Source organism: Rousettus aegyptiacus, unplaced genomic scaffold (genome assembly GCF_014176215.1).
Source record: "Rousettus aegyptiacus isolate mRouAeg1 unplaced genomic scaffold, mRouAeg1.p scaffold_m13_p_8, whole genome shotgun sequence".
In the NCBI taxonomy this organism is placed as follows: Eukaryota; Metazoa; Chordata; class Mammalia; order Chiroptera; family Pteropodidae; genus Rousettus; species Rousettus aegyptiacus.
Genome location: NW_023416311.1, coordinates 89,895,717 through 89,920,525, shown reverse-complemented (window position 1 = coordinate 89,920,525; position 24,809 = coordinate 89,895,717). Strand labels below are relative to the sequence as shown.

General features: G+C 34.9%; 2 protein-coding genes across 2 annotated transcripts in view; both read right to left on the bottom strand.

The window, feature by feature from the left end:
- FYB1 (FYN binding protein 1) overlaps positions 1-18,841 on the bottom strand; it is a 140,259-nt gene extending 121,418 nt beyond the window's left edge. Inside the window, exon 1 of the mRNA XM_036225518.1 lies at positions 17,321-18,841. The gene's annotated coding sequence lies outside the window, so the exon portion shown is untranslated. The remainder of the gene's footprint in view (positions 1-17,320) is intronic.
- A 1,883-nt stretch (positions 18,842-20,724) lies between these two features.
- Positions 20,725-24,809, bottom strand: part of C9 (complement C9) — a 43,775-nt gene continuing 39,690 nt past the window's right edge. The window contains exons 10-11 of the mRNA XM_016147957.2: positions 22,638-22,863; positions 20,725-21,121 (exon numbers count right to left, since the gene is read on the bottom strand). Of these exons, the coding sequence (XP_016003443.2) occupies positions 21,114-21,121; positions 22,638-22,863 (234 nt within the window). The 3' untranslated portion in view covers positions 20,725-21,113. The remainder of the gene's footprint in view (positions 21,122-22,637; positions 22,864-24,809) is intronic.

Genomic DNA, 24,809 nt, shown 5'->3' with positions numbered 1-24,809 from the left:
AAGGGGGATGTTGCAAGAGCCATGCCTGGAGATAGAGGGTGAGGCCAGAGGATGGAGGCCTTACATATCATATCATGGAGTTCAGACTTTATCCACCAACCAGGCTTCAGAAAACTTCTGTAAAGGGCCAGATTGTCGATATTTTTGGCTCTTGGGACCACATGGCCTTTGCCAAAACTACTGAACTTTGCTGGAGTAGCTTGAGATTGACCGTAGACAATATATAAATGAATGAGTGTGGTTGTGTTTCCATAACACATTATTTGTAAGAACTGGCAGTGGAATGGATTTGGCCCACAGACTGGCAATGGCCGCCCCCTGCACTAGGCCATCAGGAGCCACATGAAGGATTCTAAGCCAGAGAGTTGAATAACTAGATGAGTATTTCAGAAAGACCCTTCTTCTAGTAGCAGAGTGAAGATGGATTTAAGGAGCATAGATGCAGGACTATAATAGTCCAGTGCTAAAGAAGAAGGGCCTGAATTCTGAATGTAGCCCATTGAATACGGTTGGAGAAAAGGGAATGTATGTGCACTTTTATTGGGTGGCAGGGCCCTGGTGGGAATGGAGAAATATTAAATGACATAAAATATAAGGCTTGAGTGAATGGGTAGAAGGTAGTTGTACTCACTGAGGGATAGAATATAGGTAATAGAACAGATGTGAGGTAGGATGATAACTCAGTATGGGACAGGTGGCATCTGAGGTGCTAGAACATGTGAGTCATCAGCAGAGGCTTAGTAGCCGAGGCCTTAAAAGTGACAGAAAATACCCAGAGATGGCAGGCAGGATGAGAGGGATACAAATGGTTGCGTTTTGAGTATTACCAAAATGGAAGGCACAGTTTCCAAGGGACCTGAGAAGTAATTGTCAGTCACAAGGATGAGAGCCAGGAAAGAATGTTATTGCCAAAAACAAGGAAAACCTTTCAAATGCTATTGAGGAGACTAAAAAAGTTTGGAGATTAGAAGACATTTTTGGAATGTTACCAAGAATAGATTTTTATAAAACAAACAAAATAAAACCAAAATAAAATAAAGCACCACCAAATGGTCTGGAACTTTATTTGAATGTCATTTAATGGGGTGATAGCTATGATTTTTCATGCTCTTGATTTTTGTGTTAGGATTTACTTAAAAGTAGGGAGATGATTAGGGTCCTTTGAATCTCACCTTGCAAATGACATGGTCCAGCAATCACTCTCTTTGTGGGTAAAAAAGCAGGTAAGATCTTGTCTAGGCACCCCTAAAGTGATCTCTGCAAACTTCTTGAGTGAACTTCATGCCACCAGTGTTGGAAATGGTTAAATAACCTTTAAAAAATATATATGGAATTCTAATTTTAGGGGGCATGAAAACAAAAATAGTGAATTTCTTGGATAAGGGATCCTAGAGTTTTATGTAATAATCACTCCCGATACATATAAATGTTTTATCCTAAAGCCACCTTAATAAAAAAACTAAATAGTAACAGCTTTAAGATGGAATTATGTGATTTTAGAGTGTTCCAGTTCAGAATTCAGTGGCCAAAGGATTAGTCATCCCTTCGATGGAGAAATTTTAAATGATTTGTAGCCACCTTTGAAGAGATTTATGTTAGGAAAATATTTTACATGTCTAGTGTGTGAATATATCTCACTCAAAATTTGGGTGATTTGTTGTTTAAAATTTTGTCTTAAAACATGGAAAAACTGACAAAAATATGCTGATGGTTTTCAAGAGTATTTCTTAAGAGAATAAGAATTTGTATCTGTTTCTAAAGGAATTGTTTAATTAGCACAGGAGAATCTGAGGTACACACACTTTTAAATACTTTATATTTTGCCTCTATAATCCACATGAAGGGAAAGTCAAATTGAATGACATAACATAACAATAAGAACAAAAATAAAATAAAAAGTCCCTTCATCTGCAGTGACCAATTGGCTCACGAAGGTAGACTGGAATACAGTTTTAACTAGCACCACAGTTCTACCATGAAGTGCCTTTATTCTCTGTTATGATCTGCTCGCTACTCCTTGGTCAGACTCTGCCCTGACCTGAAAATTCAACCTGAGGTATGTAGGGCTATTTGCATAGGCATGAAAATCTCTGAAGTGCCAAGTGTGAAAGGTAAATGGAACTCCCTACAGAGTAATACTAAAAAAGAAAGCTGGATACTATTTACTAGTTTTAATATGGGGAGAATTACTATTAGAGTCAAAACTGAAATTTTTAAGGAACTTAATAAAAATTATAAGCTTTACTTAGAAAAAAACATGGGAAAGGTCATCAAAAGAATATTGTGAAAAAGAGGAGCAATGATGAATGGGCTGGAGGAAATTAGCCTCATTAGATATTAGAATGTAATATAAAATAATAATTGAAAAGGCATGGTAAGATGCAAAAATAAAATGACTCCAAAGAGAGCCATAACCATTTTCTAGTGGTTACTAGAGGATAAGGGGTGGGAGGAGCGGGGAGGTAGACAGGGTAAAGGTGGTCAAATATGTGGTAACAGAAAGAGATCTAATTACGGGAGGTGAACACACGGTGTAAATATATGTACATGCTTTCTTGTTAAAATATACAGATGAAATGTATTGGATTTTGTTAACTGGTGTCACCATAAAAAATTGATTTATTTATTATAAATAAATAAATAATAAAATGGAGAAATTTGGACATAGACATGTACCCAGGAAGAATGCCATGCAAAGACTGGAATTCTGCTGCCACAGTTCAAGGAACTACCAGAGGTAAGGACAGAGGGCTGGAAGAGATCCTGTCCTAGCTCCTTGCCTCTTTAGGGTGAGCATGGCCCTGCCAACGCCCTGATTTCAGATTTCTAACCTTTAAAACCATGAGGCAATAAATTTCTATTGTTTAAGCTGAGACAGACAGAGAAAGAGAGCGAGAGCGAGAGCGAGCGAGAGAGAGAGAGAGCCATAGCTATAATATATGATAATCTAAAATTAACAAAAATGGGAAAAGAGCATATCTAAATATTTTTAACTTCACATTTAATTCCTTCAATAAGTCAGAATAAATTCCAAATAGATTATAGAGTTAAGAAGGAAAATCAGCAGAGTGTAGACGACAGTATTTATTCTAAAATGTCTTGATTCTTAAAGAAATTACAGCTCATATGAGATATAAGTAGATACAAAGTTTATGAAACTGTAGGTTCCTGCTGTGCCCTACCTCTAGACTAGTTCAGTGCCTTTTCTTTGTACCCTAGCCTAGAGAGTCAGCGAGTGCAGTGGGGTAGATATAGGCTCTGGAGCCAGTCTGGGTTTGGGTCTTAGTTCTACCCTTACTTGTTGGTTGTTAATTATTTAACCTTCTTTGGTTTTCAGATCTATAAAAAGAGTAAAAGCAGTATATCTTCTAGAGTTGTTCCAAAAATTTAATGAGTTGATATTTTTAAAACACGGTGTCTGACATATAGGAACTACTCAGTTAAATGTTAGCTATTGTTATTATATCCCTTATTTTCTCAAAACAACGTTTGAAAAGTGATTGGAAACTTGATATAGCTCAGGACAGTGCTATATAAAAGGAAAATAGAAACAATCCATTTTCTGTTCCTAAAGAAAAGTATGCTTTTTATTGCCCAAATTATCTAGTCTATTAATCTGTTCTGTGAGATACCCTGAAAGGAGTTTGTAATGGGAATAAGTAAGATGTTTCTATGAAATTAGAAAACCATTTATAAAATTTGCAGTACAAAAAGTGAACTCATGGAAACTCCTTGAACTAGATGCATTAAAGAGACCTTTCAAATATAAGAATACTTCTTTTCACTTTTTAAAGAATAAAAATCTAGTTTTACTTCCACAAAATAAAACCATCTGTAAACACTACCAATAACAGAATATTCCCTGAGAATTTGGTTTTAAACTGTGCAGTTACATATCAAGTTAGAAGAATAGTTTTGCTTTAATCAGATTACAGTCTTGTAAAATTATGAGTCCAGTAACAAACGTATATTGGCGACTTTGGGTGTGCAAGATAGCATGGTAAATGCAAAATAACTAAGGAGAAATACATTTGACTATTAAAGGTGCTCGATGAGAATTCAAGGCATTGCATTGACAAGAGAACTACTGAAGGCAGGACAGGCCAAATCAAAGGGATTGAGTGGAGTAAGAGTGGAAGTAGAAGCCTTTTGAAGGAAGAAACTCAGAGCCATGTATTAAAGAAGTGTCAGAGCTGGTTTGGCTGAGCTAAAAGTGAAGAAGCATAAGCACAGCTATAAGAGACACATAAGAAGGTCTTATATTCTGTCTAGTGATGTCTAGAAAAATATTTGCAAACTTCCAGTTATAAAGTAAGTCACTGGATATTATATATAGCATAAAGAATATAGTCAATAATATTATAATGACTATATATACAATAACAAACGGTTACTAGACTTAGTGTGGTGATCCCTTTGTAAGGTATATAAATGTTGGATCGCTATGTTATACACCTGAAACTAATAAAATTTTGTATGTCAACTATAATTTTCTAAAGTATTAACTGGTGAAATTTTTACTTTCTATACCTATTCCTGTATTTTTTGAAAAAAAATATCATCATGCATTTCATTTTTACAACAGATAAAAACAATACAACTATTCACATTTAGAGGGAAAATTTTTGTGTATCTCATTAGTGGATAAACGGAGGCAGTATAAATGAATGCACTGATTAAGAATGTAAAGAATGGAGTATTATACTAGAATTCTCAGCTCTATTTGTCCAGTCTATTTGATACTTAAACTTTTTATTATGAAAAGTTGCAAGTATATTCAAAAGTTGAAATCGATTGAAAGTAAACACCAAAATACCTCCCACTTAGATTTTATAATTGTTAGCATTTTTCTATTCTTGCTTTTGTTTGATTACATCTATTGATTTATCCATTCACTTTTTAATTTCAAAGTGAGTTGCAGATATCAATACTCTGTTTGACATTAAATTTTAATCTTCCCCCAATTCTCTCTCACACACACACTCAAGACTAGTCCAAAACCTCCAAGCAGGCTGCTATGCAATGATATTTGATCTTGATCAAATGAGATATTGTTTGATCTTGTTTTCCATTCCAAGCATGTCCAAAATCAGCTGTCTACCCAAGAAGCAAAGTTGACCAAACCTTATCTTTATTCTTTCTATATGTCCAGAACTGTGTAATTTATTTAACTCATAGAATCTTAGAAAAGGAAACTATTGACCTGGAGTCACCAACTCCAAAGTTTCCAGGAAGAAAATAGGTAACATAAAAAATAGGCATCACATGTAAGATAATCGAGTGGGTCTCATAGTGGAGACTGGCCCGGCTTCAGTGCGGGGAGGCAACAAGGAGAAGCAGATCTACAGAGAAAGCTTGAGAAAACAGAATTTACAGTCAGGGCAAGGCTTCCAGCCTCAGCCTACTGGTTCTAAAAGCCTTATACTGTAACTGTTATCTCTCCTTTTGTGTCTCCTGTGGGCCTAGGACTCTTAAAGTTACAAATATATTAGAATAACTAAAATCATACACTGTTAAAGTGAATCTTTTTTAAAAAAGTGTTTATGAATGCAGAGTTTATAGCCATTCCGTTAAATACAGACCTTAACAATGGAAACAGTAGCACAGATATTACAAATGCGAAGTCTTGGCATGGGTCTAGTTTTGGCAAGTTACTTGCCCAAGAAGGCAATATCCCCCCACTTCTGGACTGACTACCTGTTTGTAAAGAAGTCATAGAAGAGAGAAACCTCACCGATCGAAAAGTAGGTGTAACATCATTTCTCTGGAATGTGCTGACGGGTGTGTGTCTGTGTCTGTGTGTGTGTGTGTGTGTGTGTGTGTGTGTGTGTGTGTGTCTGTGTGTGTCTTACAAGTTAAACAAAGGATATGGAAGAGTTAAGATGGATAGAAATTATATATGGGTTTTCTTGCCTAATTAGCCACTAAGATGTGGTTACTCTGGCTACTTTCTGGAACTTCCTACCACTCTCCTTGCCCTGCTTATTAAATCCAATAAATGCTTGCTCGGGTTGTCGAACTTTTAAATCTATTGAGAATTGAAACCATCAATGCTATGCCTGCCAGTAGCTGCAGGTGGACTTTGCTTAGAAAACAGAAGTTAGAACAATTTCATCCTTATGCTCTTTTCTTTGTTTGCTTGGTAGATAACAACAGAAAATTGGGAAACTCCCCTGCCACCAACCCCGTGAGCAGTTTAAACAGTGTGTATCTCCACCCTATTGTGTTAGGATAACTATGTTTTGCTATTAAAAAATACTTTGCCCAGCCCTGAAATGCTGTCTCATGCACTTGTGGGTACATGTAATAAAATTAGTTTCTTTCTGGTGAATGTCCAGTTGTGATAAAGTAAATTCTACTCCTTTTCTTTCGAAGTTGTAATAAACAAAATTGCAACTAGTTCTTTTGGACAATATTCATGCACTGACAAATCAAAATGTGTTCATGTTAAGTTTAACCTCCAAATGTCTATTAAAGTATTTTTGCTTGATTTCACATGAATTCTTTCAATTCAATGTCTCTCATAGATCAAATTTAGCAGATGTTTATTTCAACACCACTTCTTTTGATCTCTGCCAGAATTTACATAAGGGCTGGATTTATTGTTGTCTTATCAGTTTTTATAGCTAAAATCTAACTATAGAACACTGATTCTGAGCTCTGGTTTTATAATTCTACTAGTTGGTTTCGAAAGGCATAAAGTAAAATTCTGAAAATTTTAATGAAAAAAAGTTAATTTATATTGAATCAATATTTTCACACCATTTTGGAGACAAAGTGGGTCTTATAAAACAAAAAGTCTCAATGTGAAAAAAAAGGGAGAGTCTCTAAATACTTTCAAAAATTACCATTCTCAAATCTCTTATTTTGACTTATTTTGCAGGTTCTTCACATGTTTTACTCACAAAATACATAGCTGAGAAGAATTTTGTATAGCTTCTGCTGTGTGACAGGCATTATTCCGAAGACATTCCTATGTAAACCGATGTAATCCTTATAACAACCTTAGATTGTATAGTTATTCATGTATTTTACACATGGGGAAACTGAGGTACAGAGAGGGTAAATTGTTCAAAGTCACATAGCTGATAGTGGGGTGGCTCTGAGATAAAATTCAGGAAGTCTAACTCCAGACTCATTTTAAACTTTGATCACTAAAAGTTTATCGATTTACACTTAAAATTCTGGAAGCACTGGATAAAGAATGGCATAAGCGATCATCCAAATGGACAAAGCAGTAAATGAATAACTAAAACAAACTTTGACTGATTGCTTGAATCATTTGGGGAACTTAATAGAAAAAAGTACCTGAGTCTCACCCAGGCCAGCTGAATCTGTCTCTGGGGGTTGGGTCTCATGCAACTGTGTATCTTCTAATTTGGCAGGTGATTCCAATGTGCTGCCAGTTTGAGAACCACTGATTCAAACCTCTTTAGCTAGGTCTTAGTACAGGGGACCTCAAACTCTAGCCTATATCATAATCACCTGGAGGGCTTGTTAATACACAAGTAGCAGAGTCCCATGCACAGAACTTCTTATTCGGTCAGTAATAGGTAGAGCACAAGAATTTCTATTAAGTTCCCGGATGGTATTGATGCTGCTGGTTTAGGGAGCACTTTGAGAACCACTGTCTTAATAGGTTGGGATGGGGCACAGGGGGTTGGGGGTGGGTGATGAAGGCTTGGAAAAAAACTGGACTAATTCTCCCTGCTTCTCATCAACCCTGATACTGACACATGTCTTCTTCCTTTGTTGGTTTACCCAATACTACTGATCAAGGATAAGAGGAGAAAACAAAAAAGAAAGATATGAAGCTAAAGGAAAGAGAAGAAAAAAGAGAAGAGGAATCAACTCCTGGTATATAAAGTTTCGCGGCGCTCTCACTAACCTAATCACATGTCAAAGATAGAATATAAAAATAAAAAAAAATTAACTTCTCAAAAAGAAGATAATCCTTTCTATATTACAAACAGAACAGAAACACAAGGCAATGAATGACAATGGAGGATTGGAGGGCTGTTGAGGCAGGCTGTTTGTTTGGGATACAGTAGCATTTGTTAGTTAAGTTTCTGTAGGGTAACCTGGAAACCCGAATTAGGGTCATTCTTTGAAACCAAAGACAGGGACAGATATGCTTTTCTCCATCCTTAGCACCATGAAAGGAGACCAAATAATCAGCCACTAAGAACTGCCTTGGGATAGACGAGCATTTCTCAGCTGGGGATGATTTTAATAAAGTATGGGTTAGGTAGGGGAAATATTTTGTAATATCTAGAAATGCTTTGTGTTGTTGCAATGGGGGTGGGGCGGGTGAGCTCGTGACACTTAGTGGGTAGGGATTAGAGATGCTGCTAAACATTCTACAATGCATAAAAGTCCTGAGCTTGAGAAAAACCCTGGGATAGACATAGCCCCAGAGCCGGAACCTGGGCCCAGATACCAGTTCGGTTAGTAATGAATATGCTAAATGTGTAACATTACTCTGGGCCTGTCAGTATAAACCTGATTTTGGCTGAAGTCCTCAGGAAGAAGTAGCAGAGACCAGCACAACACCAGAGAAGGTGGAGAGAAGGCAGGTAGGAAGGGAAAACTAACCAACCAACCAGCCAACCAACCAACCACAGAACCTCAAAATAGGTCTGCAACACAAAGTTCCAAAATATGACGAGGAAACTATTATTAAGAAATAAAAAAAAAATCAACAATTAAAAGATGGGTTTACCTCAACTTAAAATAAAAACAATCTGAAAATGACTTTAAAATTTCAGAATTCATTAAGAAACACATAAATGAATAATACCTATAGGAGAGTATAAGAATATTGGAAATAAAAATAAGGAGCAATTAGGGGATCATTTTACAAACTATATAAATGTCTAACCAATGTACTGTACACTTAAAACTAATTAAAATAAAAAAATATATAAGCAGACAAATGAACAGGACAAACAAACAGATTCATAGACACGGACAACAGACCAGTTGTTACCAGAGGTTGGGGGAAGAGGGAGAGAGGAAGTAGATGGGGTAAAAGAGGTCAAAAATGTGGTGACAGAAAGAAATCTAACTATGGCTGATGAACACACAATGCTATATATATATATATATATATATATATATATATATATATATATATGACAGAGTTGGGAGCCTCGAAGCTGAGTCATGTATATAAGAGAAATGGACTTCCGTGATGCAGGAGGCATCAGACAGCATCAGGGGGCAAGAACAGACTAAAATAAATAGTACTAAATTTATTATCGATATAAGAATATGTTAAAAACAGTGAAGAATGCCCACTTTAAAAATAATAAAAGCAATTGCACTTAGTTTTTAATTAATGTGACGTTTGCAAAATATATTCATGTCACTTTATTGCCTCTTTAGTTCACTTTGTACAATTCAGACTGCTCTATTTTTGTTCATATGTTGTCACACTGATGTAAATAAATATGTTGAATTATGGGGAAAAAAAAGAATATGTTAGATGCCTACCTCACAACACAAGTATAAATAGAATCCCGATGATTAAAGACCTAAGCATGAAAATCAAAATTTTAAATCATTTAGATTAAAGGTTAAGAAAATGTATTTAATATTTGGGAGTCAGAAATAGCTTTTTAATAGGACATCAACAGCAGAAATAATAAAAAGCATGTTTTAGAATATACTTTAAGATTGAAAACTTCTGTATAAAAATAGAGACACCAAGAATAAAGTAAAAGAAGTCATAGACTGGGAACATGAAATTCATAACACATAACTTACAGGATGAATGCCTAGAATTATATAAGAAATGTCTACAAATCAACATGAGAAGGTAACCCATAAGAAAAGAAATAAAGCATGTGAGGAGAATTTACAGAAGTTACCTGAATAGTCAATAAACTTACGAAAACATGTTCTGAGTAGTAATCAGGAAAATTAAAACAACAATGAAGTAGAGTTTTGCATATAAGAAAAATTTAAAACTCTATCAATAAATCAGACAATACTAAGTTTTAGGATGATATAGAGAAATCACAACTCATACGAGGCTGGTGGGAGGTGAATTTTTACAATGAATTTGGAGAACGTTTGCTAACATTCAGTAGACTCGAAGATGCCTGTACTCTGTAAAAAAAATTCATTCTCATACTGTTTAAAATTGAGAATAATGATAACAAATTAAGTGTCCAAGAACGGATGAATAAATTTCAATATATTTCGCAGGGATCCAATAAATTGAACTTAAGCTGCATGTGTCCAAATGGATATATCTTAAAAACATATCAATGTGAGTGGAAAAAAAGGCAAATGCAGCAATTATAAAAAAAAAATAAAACCGGACAAAACAATAATACATGTTATTTTATGGATATAGACTGATGAAATAAAAATATAAAAATGTGGCGAGATTTGCTTTCAGAGAGGGTGGTCTTCTACTGTTGGAAGGAGGGGCATGGAACAAGAAAGGGCAAAAAGAGAGCTTCAACACTGTCTTTTTTTTTTTTTTTTCCAGAGAGATGGGAAATGGCAATATTATGGCAAACTGGTGATATGGGTGAAATCTGGGTGATGAGTGCATGAGCGTGTGTTGTTATTTTTTTTTTATCACATAACATGATATTTTAAAAAGAAAAGGACATGAAAAGAACAAAAAGGCAGCTAGAATTCTCCTCCAAGAACTGGGGAAGTGGCACTGATATTACCCAATCCAGAGCTGGAGCCCCACACCTGTTTACTTCAAGAAAGAGGGTGCCACACACAGTGTGTGCCAAAATGTTGTCTAAGAAGTGGACCTCATTTCCTTTTACAAGCATTGACATGTAGGTGAAAGAGATCTAAAATTTGAACCTCTCATCCTTGGCTTAAAACTTATTTGTCATAGCACGAGAATTTTTATTATTATTATTTTTAACACACTGGGCTAGATCTTGCTGCAAAAGGTAGGTGGCCTCTTTTGCAGAATGGGAGGATAAAAATAGGTCAGAGAGTGGAGGTAGGGTGGGGGAAACATATGGAGATGAATGGATTTCTATTTGAGAATATTAACATATCATTCAGGGCTGCGATGCACCCCTTCCAGCTTATATGATAAAGATAAGAATCACAACTTTACTTGAAAGAAGTGGATTGAAATTCCGGCTCTCAGAGGAATTCTAGATCAGATTTCAAATTCTCTGTTTCCCCTGGGGCACCAGCTCTCAACTGGGTTTCCATTGCAGCCTCTCAAATTATTTGGGGAATACCTGGGCCAACTCTGTATCTTCACTGATCAGCTTAAGAGAGAGCTGGAAAGACTGGGTCAGGATCGCACAGGGGACTATGAGAGGCTGGGTCTGGAACACAGCACTCCTTGCCACTGTGTGGTGAAAACTCATCAGTCTTAGTAGGTAATGTCTTTGTCCTCACAAAATCTCTCATACCTTTTTGCTTCATTTCCACAGTTTCTCAATCAATAAGTTATAGGGAGAGGACAATAAAAGGTGAATTTCCAGATAACCATCTGAACCATAACATGGTCCTACTCTCTGATTGCTTCCTTCATGCACTCAGCGTGCAGGACGTGGGGTTAGTCACACTAGTAGTAAGATAGCTGGTGAGCTTAGGGGAAGGAGGCATTTAATAATTTAACCCCCCTCTCTGAATCCTGGGGTAAAGAACCACAAAGCTAAGAACCCCTGCAGCCTCGCATCCCAGTGGCTTCTGCAAGATTTCAACAAAGTGAACATTCTGAAAATCAGGCAATTCACAGTGGTAGTAGTAGAAACAGCTACAACAGTTGATTTCCAAATCTAATAAGGGTTGTCACCAGCTTGAAGAAAGGCACCTAGCACTCTAAAAGCCAGTCCTTGGCTTTTCTTGGATCTGTACCTACTTTTTCTTAGATGCAGCAGCATATTGTGCTCAAATTCCAGTCTTAATATTTAATGGCTGTGTGACTGTAAGCACGTGACTTATCCTTCCTAAGACTCAGTGTACTCAGGTGGAAAATAGGAATAATAGTAGGCCTCACATATGTTAACTGCCATTTCATTCCCCTCCTGTGTTCTCTGGGAGTCTCTATGTCTCCTTAGGAAATTATTTATTTGGGACTGGAAGGAAAGAAACCCATATTCATCCAGTGTTTGGCTGGCGCCTGCTTTGTAATAGGTGCTTTATAACTGCAATATTATTTACTCTCCCCAACAACACCATGGCATAGTTATCATCATCATCATCATCATCATCATCATCATCATCATCATCATCATCTCAACACTGCTGGGTAAAGAAAGAAACTCAGAATTTAAATGACTTGTAAAAAAAGAAACATATGACTGGTAAGTAAAGCGTTAGAAGCCAGGAATATAGCCCTTTAATCATTTTATGATGCTTTTCAAGGAGAAAAATAAAATTGTTTTTCCCTTCCTTTATTATGTTACCTGCTTTTCTGCAGCCCATCGTAGAAATATCAGAAACGATGTTGGGGGAATGAGAAATTACAGGAAATCTAGTTTCTCTTTAAGTATAACCTGACATGCTACAAAGCTAGGCGTGTATATACCATTATTACAACCGGAAAATTTATTTACCTTGCCACTATAAAGTAAGTAAACTTAAAATGTATTGTTTAACAACAGGGTAACTTCTGCTGAAAGTCTTAAATACATGTATTCTTTTCACCTAGCAATTCTTCTAGCAGTACCACCAATGACAAATAATCAGGCAATGTATGTAAAAAAATGCTTTTGACAATCTTGTCTATATTACCATAAAGAAGGAAAAATAAAATAAGCCTATACATCCAAATATATGGAACTGATTAAATTATGGAATACTACACAGTAATTAAAAATGACATTATTAGTAATGATATATAACTCAGATATTATTAGAAATATTTTAAAGTACAAATCAGATAAGAAAATGATTTTTAAAGTATGATGGCACTTATAAAAATTATCTTTATTAAATATATTTTAAAACAATGAAATTCTGGAAAGATTGGTACTAACTTAACAATGATTGCCCTTAGGTGATAAAACTATAGAAAATATGTATTGTTTCATTTCTGCATAACTATATTTCTAAGAAATTTTCTTTAATAATATGTATTTTATAATAAAATGATAATCTCTTAAGAAAACATTTCTTATATATTATACCAAACACAGACTATCCAGATCCAGTTAAACTTTTTTGGCTGCTATTATCATCTTGTTTCCCCCAAGAAAACACAAATAACTCTTTGTAAACCACAATGCCCTGTTGTATTTTTGAAGAGGATATCAGTAATTAAGGTCTAGTTGTTTTCTAAGAATCCTGGACATACAGACCTAGTAAGGAAACAATAAAGGGACTTGTAAGTTCTCCCTTAATAGGCGACTGCCTTCCTCTTACAAGTGTGGCTGCAGGGAGGGTCACGTGCTACCGTTTTCTTTGCCACTGTGCATTCCTCTCCCCTATGACTCTGCAACTCTGACTCCATCTCTCCTTCTCCCTCTCCTCTTATGGCAAGGTAATACTCTCTCACCTCTATACTTTCCCATTCTAGCTCAAGCGCTTCCAGCATACAAACACATCCCATGAACCCTTTGCCCTGCCTCTTCTACTGCCTGTAGTGCAATCCTTCCCCCTACTAGTACTTGTAGAAGTCATTGTCTCAGTCCCCACCTTCTCACTGGGAACTAGCAAAAGAAAAAATCCTCTCGATAGTGGGAGAAAGGAATACCAATCTCCAGTTTTCGGGGGGCTGGGGTGTATGTGGGATCAAAGTTGGCTCTCTTATAGACTCTGGGAGCATACAAACACCACATGTACGGGAACATGGCCAATTTTATAGAGAAATAATAGGAAACTGCAGCAGAATATTAACGCTATGCTTTAGCTACATTATAGGTTAAGCTAGTTTTTATGGTACAGCTGGAAACCCAGTTACATTTTAATTGTACTCTTAATAATGATTTTCAATTAACTTTGGGACCATGACTTGTCTCTAAGGTTTGGACCATTTGGGTTTTGTGTGCTTCTCTTAATTAAAATAATAAAATGCATTTTTTTTTAAAACAGAAGAATTCCTTTTTTGTACAATCCACTAGGTTGTCAAAATAGCACTCATCATCAGCAATATTACCTGACACTTATTGGAGTTCTCTTCTAGGATCCAAAGTGTTCATAATATAAAACTTGACTACGTTACTGGCTCTGAAACCCAGCTATCTTGAGGCAAAGACAAAATGTACAACTTTTCTTTCTGTAAGGCATAGCTCTTCCTCTGTTCTGAAAGCTGGAGTCAGAAAAGGGAACTCTTGAAGCCACAATCTCTTAACTGGTATAATAAAGACCCAGCAACTTTAATAGTAAATAGAACAACAATGGGAAAAGCAAAAATTCCCAAGGCTTGGGAGACCTGGCTGTAAAGTGCCCCCACCCCTCTCTTGTACAGAAATTTAGATGTTTACTAGATCATGGAGAGCCATAAAATCAATTACTTACCATTTTTATTGAAAAGAGTTGATGTGCCAGGCACACAGTGACCCTCAAAATGCTGTAACTGAGACAGTGAATGTGCAAGTTAGCTTTGCAAAGTGTACTTCCGTTTTTGAACTATGTGGTCTGTCCAGCTTTCACATATTGATGTGTAAGGTTTATTTGCATGTTATCTTAGCCCTCAGAACATTTGTATAAATGGTCAAGTTTATCCAGTTATTATACTTTACAGTACAAGAACAACTACAGGTGAAGTTTTGAAGGTGAAAAGTTGACACAAAAATTATTAAAAGTGCCTAAATATTAAATTCTGTGTGCATTATTAACTTGGTTTATATAAAGTCTGTATCTGTGAATCTATCTATCTACCTATCTACCATCTATCTATAAATGAAGGACCCACTCCAAAATGTTAACAGTGGCTGACTTGAGTGGAAGTATTATTAAACATAATTATTGTTTCATACATTGCTGAATTTTTGACTTTTCTATTTTGAGCATACAGTGCTTGTTAAAAATGTAGCTATAATCTTAAAAGAACAAAAGGATAATGACCATTTTAATCACCAATTCCAGATGTATTTAGAACAATCTCACCAATATTTAATGGTGAAAATATTCATAAGCTTATCATAGGGTGTCATTCATTTCATTAAACATATAAAATATATGTCAATTTAGGTTCATGTGTTATTTTTTTTAGTAATTTTTTTTAGCATCAGCTGCCTCGATCTCACATTGGTGAACTAAATATTCTTAAATTAAGACCATGGTATTTGATTCCAAATATTCAGATTTCCCACAAATCAGCTGTTGTACTTCTCTTAATCTATTCTGGTGCATGGATTTATCTTCTTTATTGTGAATATATAGGCTGATATTGAAGCAATTTCAAGAGCAGAAGATCATCTTTGTTTCCTATTTCAAAGGAAAGCCAACTGATTCCTAAATTTGGGGTTGCAAATTTCTAGATCTTGTAAGTGCTACCAAATTTACCTTGTAGAAGGACACCAAAGTTCTTTATTTGATTACAAACTAATACTAATTATTACCACGATTATTAAAGAAAGATGTTCCTTATTATTTATTTTTTAAAATGAAAATATTTTCCCCAAGCAAGATGTGGTAAGAAATACAGATAGAATCATTGCCAAGATAAGGCAGAAAGGCAGGGAAAGGACAAATTTCTGGAGTAGAAAGGAACCTGATATTGCCTGGAAACTTTTATGTATTTTAAATATGGGTAGGGCTCAAAGAGCAGTCAGGAGCCAGGAGGATAGTCAACAATCTGAAATTGCACAGTCTCTGGCACATAATACATGTGTAATGAATGAATGAAGGAGTAAGATCAAGGCAGGACAGGTACGAGAACCAGGCATGCTATTAGATGTAAAACATTGCAGAAGACCTTAAAATGGAGACATTCTTAACTTAACCAGAATGCCTCTTATTCACTATCTGCTGGAACAGGGATTGTCACAATGCAGGTACATCTTAGGATCTAAAGCTGTGGCCATGAACCTGGCTGTGTGATAAAATCACCTGGAAGTTTAAGAAGATCCCAGTTCTTGGCTTTATTCCAGACCATTAAATAAAAATATCTACTTTTGAGACCCAGTCATCAGTATTTTTTAAAGTTCCCTATGTAATTTCAAGTTATAGGGCTACAAAAGGAGGAACAGTTGACTCTTACTAGCAAGATGGTGAACAGGTCACCAAGCAAGCCTTGCCGATAGAAATAATCCTGACATGCTGACACTTTTTACAACATACTGTTTATCAATATATTCTTACTATGCACTACATAATAATTACTTATTATTGGTCACTCCATGACTTGTTCTCTGTACCAGCAAGTTGGAAAAAAATTACATAATAAACAGATATCTAGCAATTTTCATTAATAATGTAGCTGACTGGACAAGTCTTTGGTTAAAAAAAACTTCAAATTTCAGTTCTTTAGCTTGAATTCCATTTTAAGTTCTACTTATTTTTAAATGAGAATAAGGCAATTTTTAGTTGTTATTGATATAAATTCAGCAGTCTCATAAAAACATATTTAAGAGAAGTGTTTTGGCCAAGAGAAACAAGCAAGGCTGAGGCTCCTAACCATAATTCATAATCCATCAATACATTTATATTTTTAGTTTTTGGAGAATAATCACTACTTAAAATTTTTATTTTAAATGTCACATATATGAATACATTTTCAGGGAAGTCAGCTAAACTAAGTACATAAGTCCCTGAGCAGGAAGATGAAACAGGAAATGCAATAAAGATTACAGACAATATAGTGATACCATCTAAAGAAGATAAAGTTGTATTTCTGTGGTATGAGCACTGCAATTATTCCTGCTAGTGGAATGAAGAAGTAGCTCACTGAATGCAAAAGTGGCTAGAATTCTTCAAATACTTAGGCATGTATTCTTTCTTCATATGTTTACATTCTAAAACTGTTTTTGTTCAGGCAATGGTAAAATCAGACTGTCCTCTTTTTACTCACTGATGGTGAAAGCTAGGTGGAGACGGTGAAGCCCAGAGAGTGGGTGGCTGGCAGAAACCAGCTTCATATTTTGAAGTCGATTTACAGCAAAATGGAGGGAGACAGCACTCATGACAATTTAAGTACTACTACTTACTGATCATTATTTAACAATATCATTGGGGTTGTATCTCTCAGGCTTTAAAAAGAGCGTGGTTAAAATTGTTAGCATAGAGGGTTAGAAATACTCATACACGATTTCTGTTTTATAACCTGAATGGCTAACATTTTAGGGAAGAAACATAAGATCATTGAAGTGCCCAACACAAACATGCCTGGATAAGAACCCTGAGACAAAAGAACAGAGGTTATGATGAGTCTCACCTCTTCCGGGTAGCCTTCCCTGCTTCTTGCTTATTCCACTCCAGTTTTTCTGGACTTCTGTAGACTGTACCATGAAATGAAGCTCTCTGATACATTGGCCTTTTATGGTTCTCCCATTGTCTCCAATGCATTAAGTTTGGATCCTTAACTAAATTCGAAACTCCTCCAGTGAAAATTGCTTTTTCATACTTCCTCTGTCACCCTAAGATCCTAGAGAGCTTTTTTTTTTTTAACATTTATTTATTTTTTTTGGCTCATGGGTTCTTTTCAAAATCTAGTAAAAGAAGTATATGCTTTGCACACTAATTCAGCATGTGCACAGCCTCCCTTGAAGCCTGCCATTTAAGGGAAGCTGTAGAACCCTTGGCTAAAACATTGTCGACCACTAGGAAATGGTCACTATATTGCTGTTCTTTGATAATAAAATTAAAGCAGAGAAATGTTAAGTGACCCTTCAAGTTTCCAGACTAGGAGACCAGTCAGCTAAAACTTCATTATTTTGTAAACTTGACTCATTTTATCAACATGCTTTTGAATTGTGCCAGCAAAGAACAACCCAAACTCACAAAATAGATTCATAGAAATTTAAGGAAATTCTACTCTCCCTGCTTGGATAGATATGGAATAGCCAAAAAGAAAGTGGCAGGAAGAAAGCACGATATGAACAGGCAGGCTTAAAACGGTTATATAGGAGGAAATGGGCAGGTCCTTGATTTGGCTTATTTCTCTTTCGCTTTTTATTTTGAAAACAAAATGAAATTTTTTTCCCCACTCTTGTACTTTCTATTTTTGATGAACGGAGACTTTACCCCTTTCAGAATATCAGTACTCTAGAAGAAATAATGTACCAATCAACTTCAGTACAAAATGGACTCATTTTCCAATAAAAAGAGAGTTCCCATTATGTTCAATAGGATGAGTAGATTGTATTTAAACTCAGGAAAGGCAGGGAACCACTGTCTTTACAATTTAAACCCAACCCCAAGCTTAAAAAGAAAAAAAGAAAATCATTGATCAACAAGTACTACTGAGAACACTGGATATCTGCGTGCAAAAAAATTGAAGTTGATGCCTTACCTTATACCATATATAAAAATTAACTTAAAATGGATCAGAGACCAAACATAAGAGCTAATTAAATTATAAGATTCTTAGAAGAAAACACAGAAAGAGTTTCATGATGTTCATATCAGATCCATTGATTTCTTTGATATGATGTCAAAAAACATAGGCAACAATAGAAAAAGTAAATAAATTTGATTTCTTTCATATTAAACACTCCTTATACATCAAAAGAAACTATCAGTAGAGTGAGATGATACCCCCCACACTGAATGGGAGGAAATATTTGCAGATCTGATATGGGATTAATATCTAGAATATATGAAGAACTCTTACAATTCAAAAACAAAACAAAACAAAGGAAACCAAATAACTTAGGTTAACAAATAGGCAGAAGACTTGAACAGACATTTCTTAAAATAAAATATTCAAGAGGCTAATAAGCACATGAGAAAATGCTCAAAACAACTAACCATTAAAGAAATGTGTATCAAAACCACAATGAGATATCACTTTACACCCATAAGTATGGCTATTATAAAACAAAACAAAACGGAAACAGAAAATAACAAGTGTTGACCAAGATGTGGAGAAATTGAAACCCCTGTGAACTGCTGGAGAGAATGTAAAAAGTTACAACTCTTTTAGAAAAAGAGTGTGTTTTCTCAGAAAATTAAACATAGAATTACAATGTACTCTGGGAAATCCACCTTTAGTTGTATGCCCAATAGCATTAAAAAGGACAGAAAAGAAGAGATATTTCCACATCCATGTTCATAGCATCATTATTTCCAATAGTCGCAACATAGAAGCAACCCAAATGTCCATCAACAAAAAAATGGATAAACGAAATGTAATATCTATATTGACATCTATATTTTATCCATATCACAATGCACTATTATTCAGCCTTAAAAAGCAATGAAATTCTGATATATACTTGAAAATGTTACACTAAATGAAATTAATCCAATACAAAAGGACAAATGTTCCATGATTCCACTCATATGATGTGCCTCAAATAGCCAAATTCATACAGACAGAAAGTAAAATAGTGGTTATCAGGGTTGGGGAAGTAGAGGATGGAGAGTTATTATTTAAATGCTACAGAGTTTCAGTTTGGGATGATGAAAAAGTTCTGGAGATGGATAGTGGCGATGGTTGCACCACAATAAGAATGTACTCAATGCCACTGAACTGTACACTTAAAAATGGTTAAAATGGTAAATTTTATATTATGTTTATTTTGCTACAATAAAAAAAATAACTCTTCTTAAAAGATCACTGAATCTACTAATTATTTAGAGGGGAGTACTAAGCCACTCTGCCGTCTGCTGTTATCCACGAATTTCATATTTCATCTTATTTTTCATAAATAACTACTGGGAAACTAACTCAGAAGCTGCTGTTGTGGGCTTTTGTATGTAGTGTCCCACTGCACATATAATCAAAGCGCCTTGGAGGAGAAAATAATGAAAAGCTAGGGTGAGGACGCTGACCCATACCTCAAATATTTACTAGTTGGCAGGTATATGTTGACTGCCTACCATGTGATTGGTAGATTGAATAAGCAACCTAAGTTTTAAGCGCAAAAAGGGAAGAATGTAAAATGTAAGAGTATTCTTGCCTTGAATTTGTGCTGTGCCTGGTCAGAGAGCACATGAGGGTAGGGGGCAGTTATGCTTCATTAGCCTGGACCAACCTATGAATTTCCTTCTCAGAAGTATGCTTCTCCCAATCACAATCCAGGCAGAGTTATATTATACTCAGCAGCCTGGAGATCCTCATCTACCCCAATTTCAGGTGATTCTTCCTCATTTATGTCTACAGACTTTCTTCTTTGCTGATTCCTGTTGGGTAGTTTCTGCTGTCTCAATGGTGCACCCTGCTGGAAATGCTCTACCAGATGTGCTACCTTTGAGGGAAGTTGGAGGCTCTCACTGCCAACAGCGAACCTACACAGATGCCCCTCTTTCCAGTAGAAGGTATTCTGAGAAAGTATTAAGCTGACCTGAGGGGGTCTGGTTGAGGCCCAGCTCTTTTCTTATTTGACAGAATTCACAAGGATGCAAAGATTCTTAGTAGTTACTGTGATAAACTTTCCTCTGATAACATCAGCAACTCTCAACAGTGGATGGTCTAAAAGCACAGTTCAGTGTTTGTATGCATTCAACATCCTAATTCTTTCTGATTCACTCAGATTTCTGAGGGCAGGGAATTCTCTTAAGCTCCCAAATCTATTTTATATCCTAAGGTCCTGGCACTTTTATTTTTAGAGTACCACTTCCATATCACGCCTAATATATTAAAATGCATCCCATATCCGGAAACCTTTTTCTTTGCTGCTAAAAAAAAAAAAACCTTGAAAATTATTTTTTAAACTCTGCTTTTTAAATTATTTGCTAATAAACAATTTATTTAATGTGATCTCTGAGCAATTGTGCTTTTTGAGAATTTCCATGAAGTGAGAAAAACTGACTTAAATTTTTTATAAATGCATGAAATGATTATTGATAATGAGAATAACAGCGAAGTTGACATAATACATGTTGACACATAATTAAACATTTATTAACTCTGATTTTACATTTTTCCTTCCTTCCTTTCTTCCTTCCTTCTTTCCTTCCTTCCTTCCTTCCTTTCTTCCTTCCTTCCTTCCTTCCTTCCTTTCTTCTTTCCTTGTGTTTTACCTTCTATGTGATTCCTGGGAAGCCAACAATTCTTCTTTTTTTCACACACCTAGAGAAATAAAGAATTATCAATCTTAATGATTAATAGGTCTTCAACTTCGGTCCATCCACCCATCGATTTATTCATCCCCTTAGACTGTTGTACTATAATGTGCCAGATTCTGTCCAAGTGCTGGGAATAGAATGAGATTTAATAGATAAGACACATTTCCAAACTAGATGGGATTTTCATCTTGTGTAGGGAGAGTAAATGTGACCAGTGCTGAGATAGAAAAATAGGTAGAAAATAGAGGTCCTGAGTACCGATGGCATGGATTTGGGGAGAATAAAAATACTTTTCGGATTGTAAATCATTGCAATGACACTGACAGATGAGAGATAGAGTTAGCATGTATTTATAAATAATTATCCTAAAATTTAAGTTAAATCCTAACATGTATATTGTTACCACATTGTTGAGACTCTAAGTATGTTTGCTAAGAAGGGCAAAAACATTCTTGTAATACTAAAAATTTTGCTGAAAAAGTTGAAAGTATGATTGAATGATAAAGTAGAGGATGTGCTATGACTGTTTTAGGAAACTACATAAACGTTTTAGAAATTTCATTGTAGGAAATTTCTGTGTTTGCTCAATCAGAAATGTAAGCTATGATTGCCATAGAAAGTTAATTTTACTAGCTAATTTTGTGATGATTAAAAGTTAGGCTAAGACTTTACTTATCTATTAGGATTCTAATTAATTACACCGGAATGAAAGACTAAGCAGATTCTTTTAGTATTAGATACATGGCTAATGTAATTCCTCCTTGTAAAAGTATACTAATATGATTTCAGATAATTAGCTGTAAGACATTGAGGACTCTCTGTTTTTTTAAATATGAATAAAGTTAAAATTGCACAATTAAAATTTAATAAATACCATTTATGTAAATTTTAAAAATCCAAAGCAGTATTGAATATATATATTTTTTATTGTTATTTTCATATTCAGTGTAAGTATAAAAATATGGACTGGAAGGATACACATTAACTTAAGTGACTATATCTGAGTAGGGTCAGAGAGAGGAATGGCACTTGGGCTTTTTTTCAGGGGAGGGAATGTGGTACAAAGTACTCTACTGTATCTGTAATTGTTTTTCTTAAGAGGTTCGGAACTATTTATGTATATGTATATGCATACACATATGTACACATATACACATACACATATAAAGTATATGTGATATATATCTGTTTAATGTTTGTTAATTCTAGATAATGACTACCTGGATGCTTATTATATTTCTGTAAACTTTATATGAACATTCTTATAATTAAAAATAATATAGCATTACGGTTTGTTTTTGTTATAGTTCTGTTTAAGCGTAGAGGTAGAAGACATTAAAACTGTACGCTGCGACACATTAAGTCTGTTTTGTCCATTTTTACTACTTGTTCAGTTTTTTTCGTATGTTTATAAAGATAACCTGGAAGTTTAATACAAATTCATTTGAGCCAGTTTCCAAATTAAATTACCTCAAAATGCATATTTTTCTCCTTAATGATATCAAATAAGTTGTTCTCACCTGAAAGAATTCGCTTATCGATTTCACAGGCTATTCCCTCAAACTTGACTGGACAGGAACACAAACAGTATCCATCTAGCAGGACCACGGTTGCCCCATTTTGGCATGCGTGGCATTTTGATGCACTGAATTCGTTGACATAATCTTCAATGGCTCTTTCCAAATTTTGTTTTTTGGGGTATGCATTCTTTAGTTTCACTGGAATCAGATTATATATAGGAGACAGCTGCAAGAAAGCAAAACATTTCATTTTAGATCTTTTTCTGATGGAGCTTGTAATATTCTTCACTGAATTATTTACTCATTAATTAATTCGATAAAGGCTTACTGAAGAAATACGATTGCCAGATATGATGTCAGCTTTTAATACTAAACTAGTGATCAAATTCCTGGAGTAAGATATAAAATTACTCCAATTGAATCAGGGAAGCTTGAGAAGTTATTCCTGAGAAAATGACTATTAAGCTGAGATTTTAGGGTGTTAAGAAATAGAGTATTCACCTCACACACTGCAGAATTCAAAAAGTTCATATAGTGGAGGTATCATAACATATATGGAAAACTTGTATCATATGTTCATTAAATTTAAGCAAATTTAACTGTGTGACTAGAAAGAGCTGTTTGAGTTGATGAATTGTTAGCAATTGAGGCCCTTTGGTGACATAGCACTTTGAAACAAGAGATCACAAAATTTAAAAGAAATTGAAACCTAAAGATTTAAGAAAGAAGATATAAAAAATATACCACCAATTCCTGCAGCAGAGTAGTAACTGATTAAACACTTTCAACTAATAGTTTTACTGAAGACAATGAGAAAAGCTGAACAAAGTAAAACCAAAATTAAAAATGTACTTAAGGTGATAAAACTAAAAAGGTAATAAAAATATGGGAGGAGATGGAAATTCAGTGAGGTGAGCCTAGTATTTTGGGGCCACCAATCCCCTTTACACATTTCCTAATTGAGGAAGAGGCAGTCAAGGGGCTAAGAGGGAGACCAACATATTATTGGACTGAGGGAAAGAGGTTGGAATTTAGGACCAGCAAAGGTAAACAAGCTGTACTCAGGGTTGGGACCCCAAACACTACATCCTTAGATGTAAGGAGTAAGTGGAAGTGGGGTAACCCTGGCAAAGACTGAAACCTTGTCTGGATTAAAATAATCCTGAGTTATTAGTACTCCAGGAGCTTTTCAGATATAAATATACATTTCCTTTGGAGGAAAATAAAATCACCCCAGGCCTCAAACTACTCTTATAACAATTTTTAAAGTTTGATATCGAGTCCAAAATAAAAATAACTACATACACAAGGAAATAAGGCAACAGGAACTGTAGAAATGACATAAGCTAGAAACAGCAATGGAGGATGCTAAGATTTGAGTTATTAGTCATAGACTTTAAAATAAGTATGTTTATATAAGCAAGAAGAGAAAATTATTTTTTAAAATAGAAGAGTTGAAAAATAAAACAAATAAATATATTAGAATGATATTATAATATGCAAATTAATGAACTGGTTAAATAGCAGATGTGACACACTGAAGCAAAGTTAATGACTTGAAATACAGGTCAGAAGAAAAAATATTGACAATGAAGTATGAATGATAAAAATTTGGGAAATACAGAGAGAGCGTAGAAAATATAAAAGAGTGAGAAAGTAAAAGATTCATATAACTGAATCCCAGAAAGAGAGAATATATAAGAAACATTATTTGAAGAGCTAATGGCTGAGAATATTATCAACCTGTTGACAGACATCAAGATACTCCATTAATGAAAAGCTACATTAATTTTTTTTCTTTTGCACCTAGGCACATCAGAGTAAAATTGCTAAATAATCATAATCATAATCATAATCATAATCACGGAGAAAAATCTTAAAAGCAGTTTAGTAAAAAGCCGTAGTACTTTGGTCTAAGACAATGAGATATTCATAGGGAAATTTTTTACAAAGTGACCTTCTAACTTATACCATCCAAAAACTAGGTTGATTGTAGATGGAATTATAAAAGCAAAGCAATAAAGTTTCTGGAAGGTATAAAAGAGTATCTTCAATACCTTGTGATAGGGAGTAACTTTAAATAGGACACAAAGCACTAACTGTAATGAAATGAAATATACATTTATCTACATCAAAAAAGAAAAAAAAAGAAAAGAAAACATTAACATCATT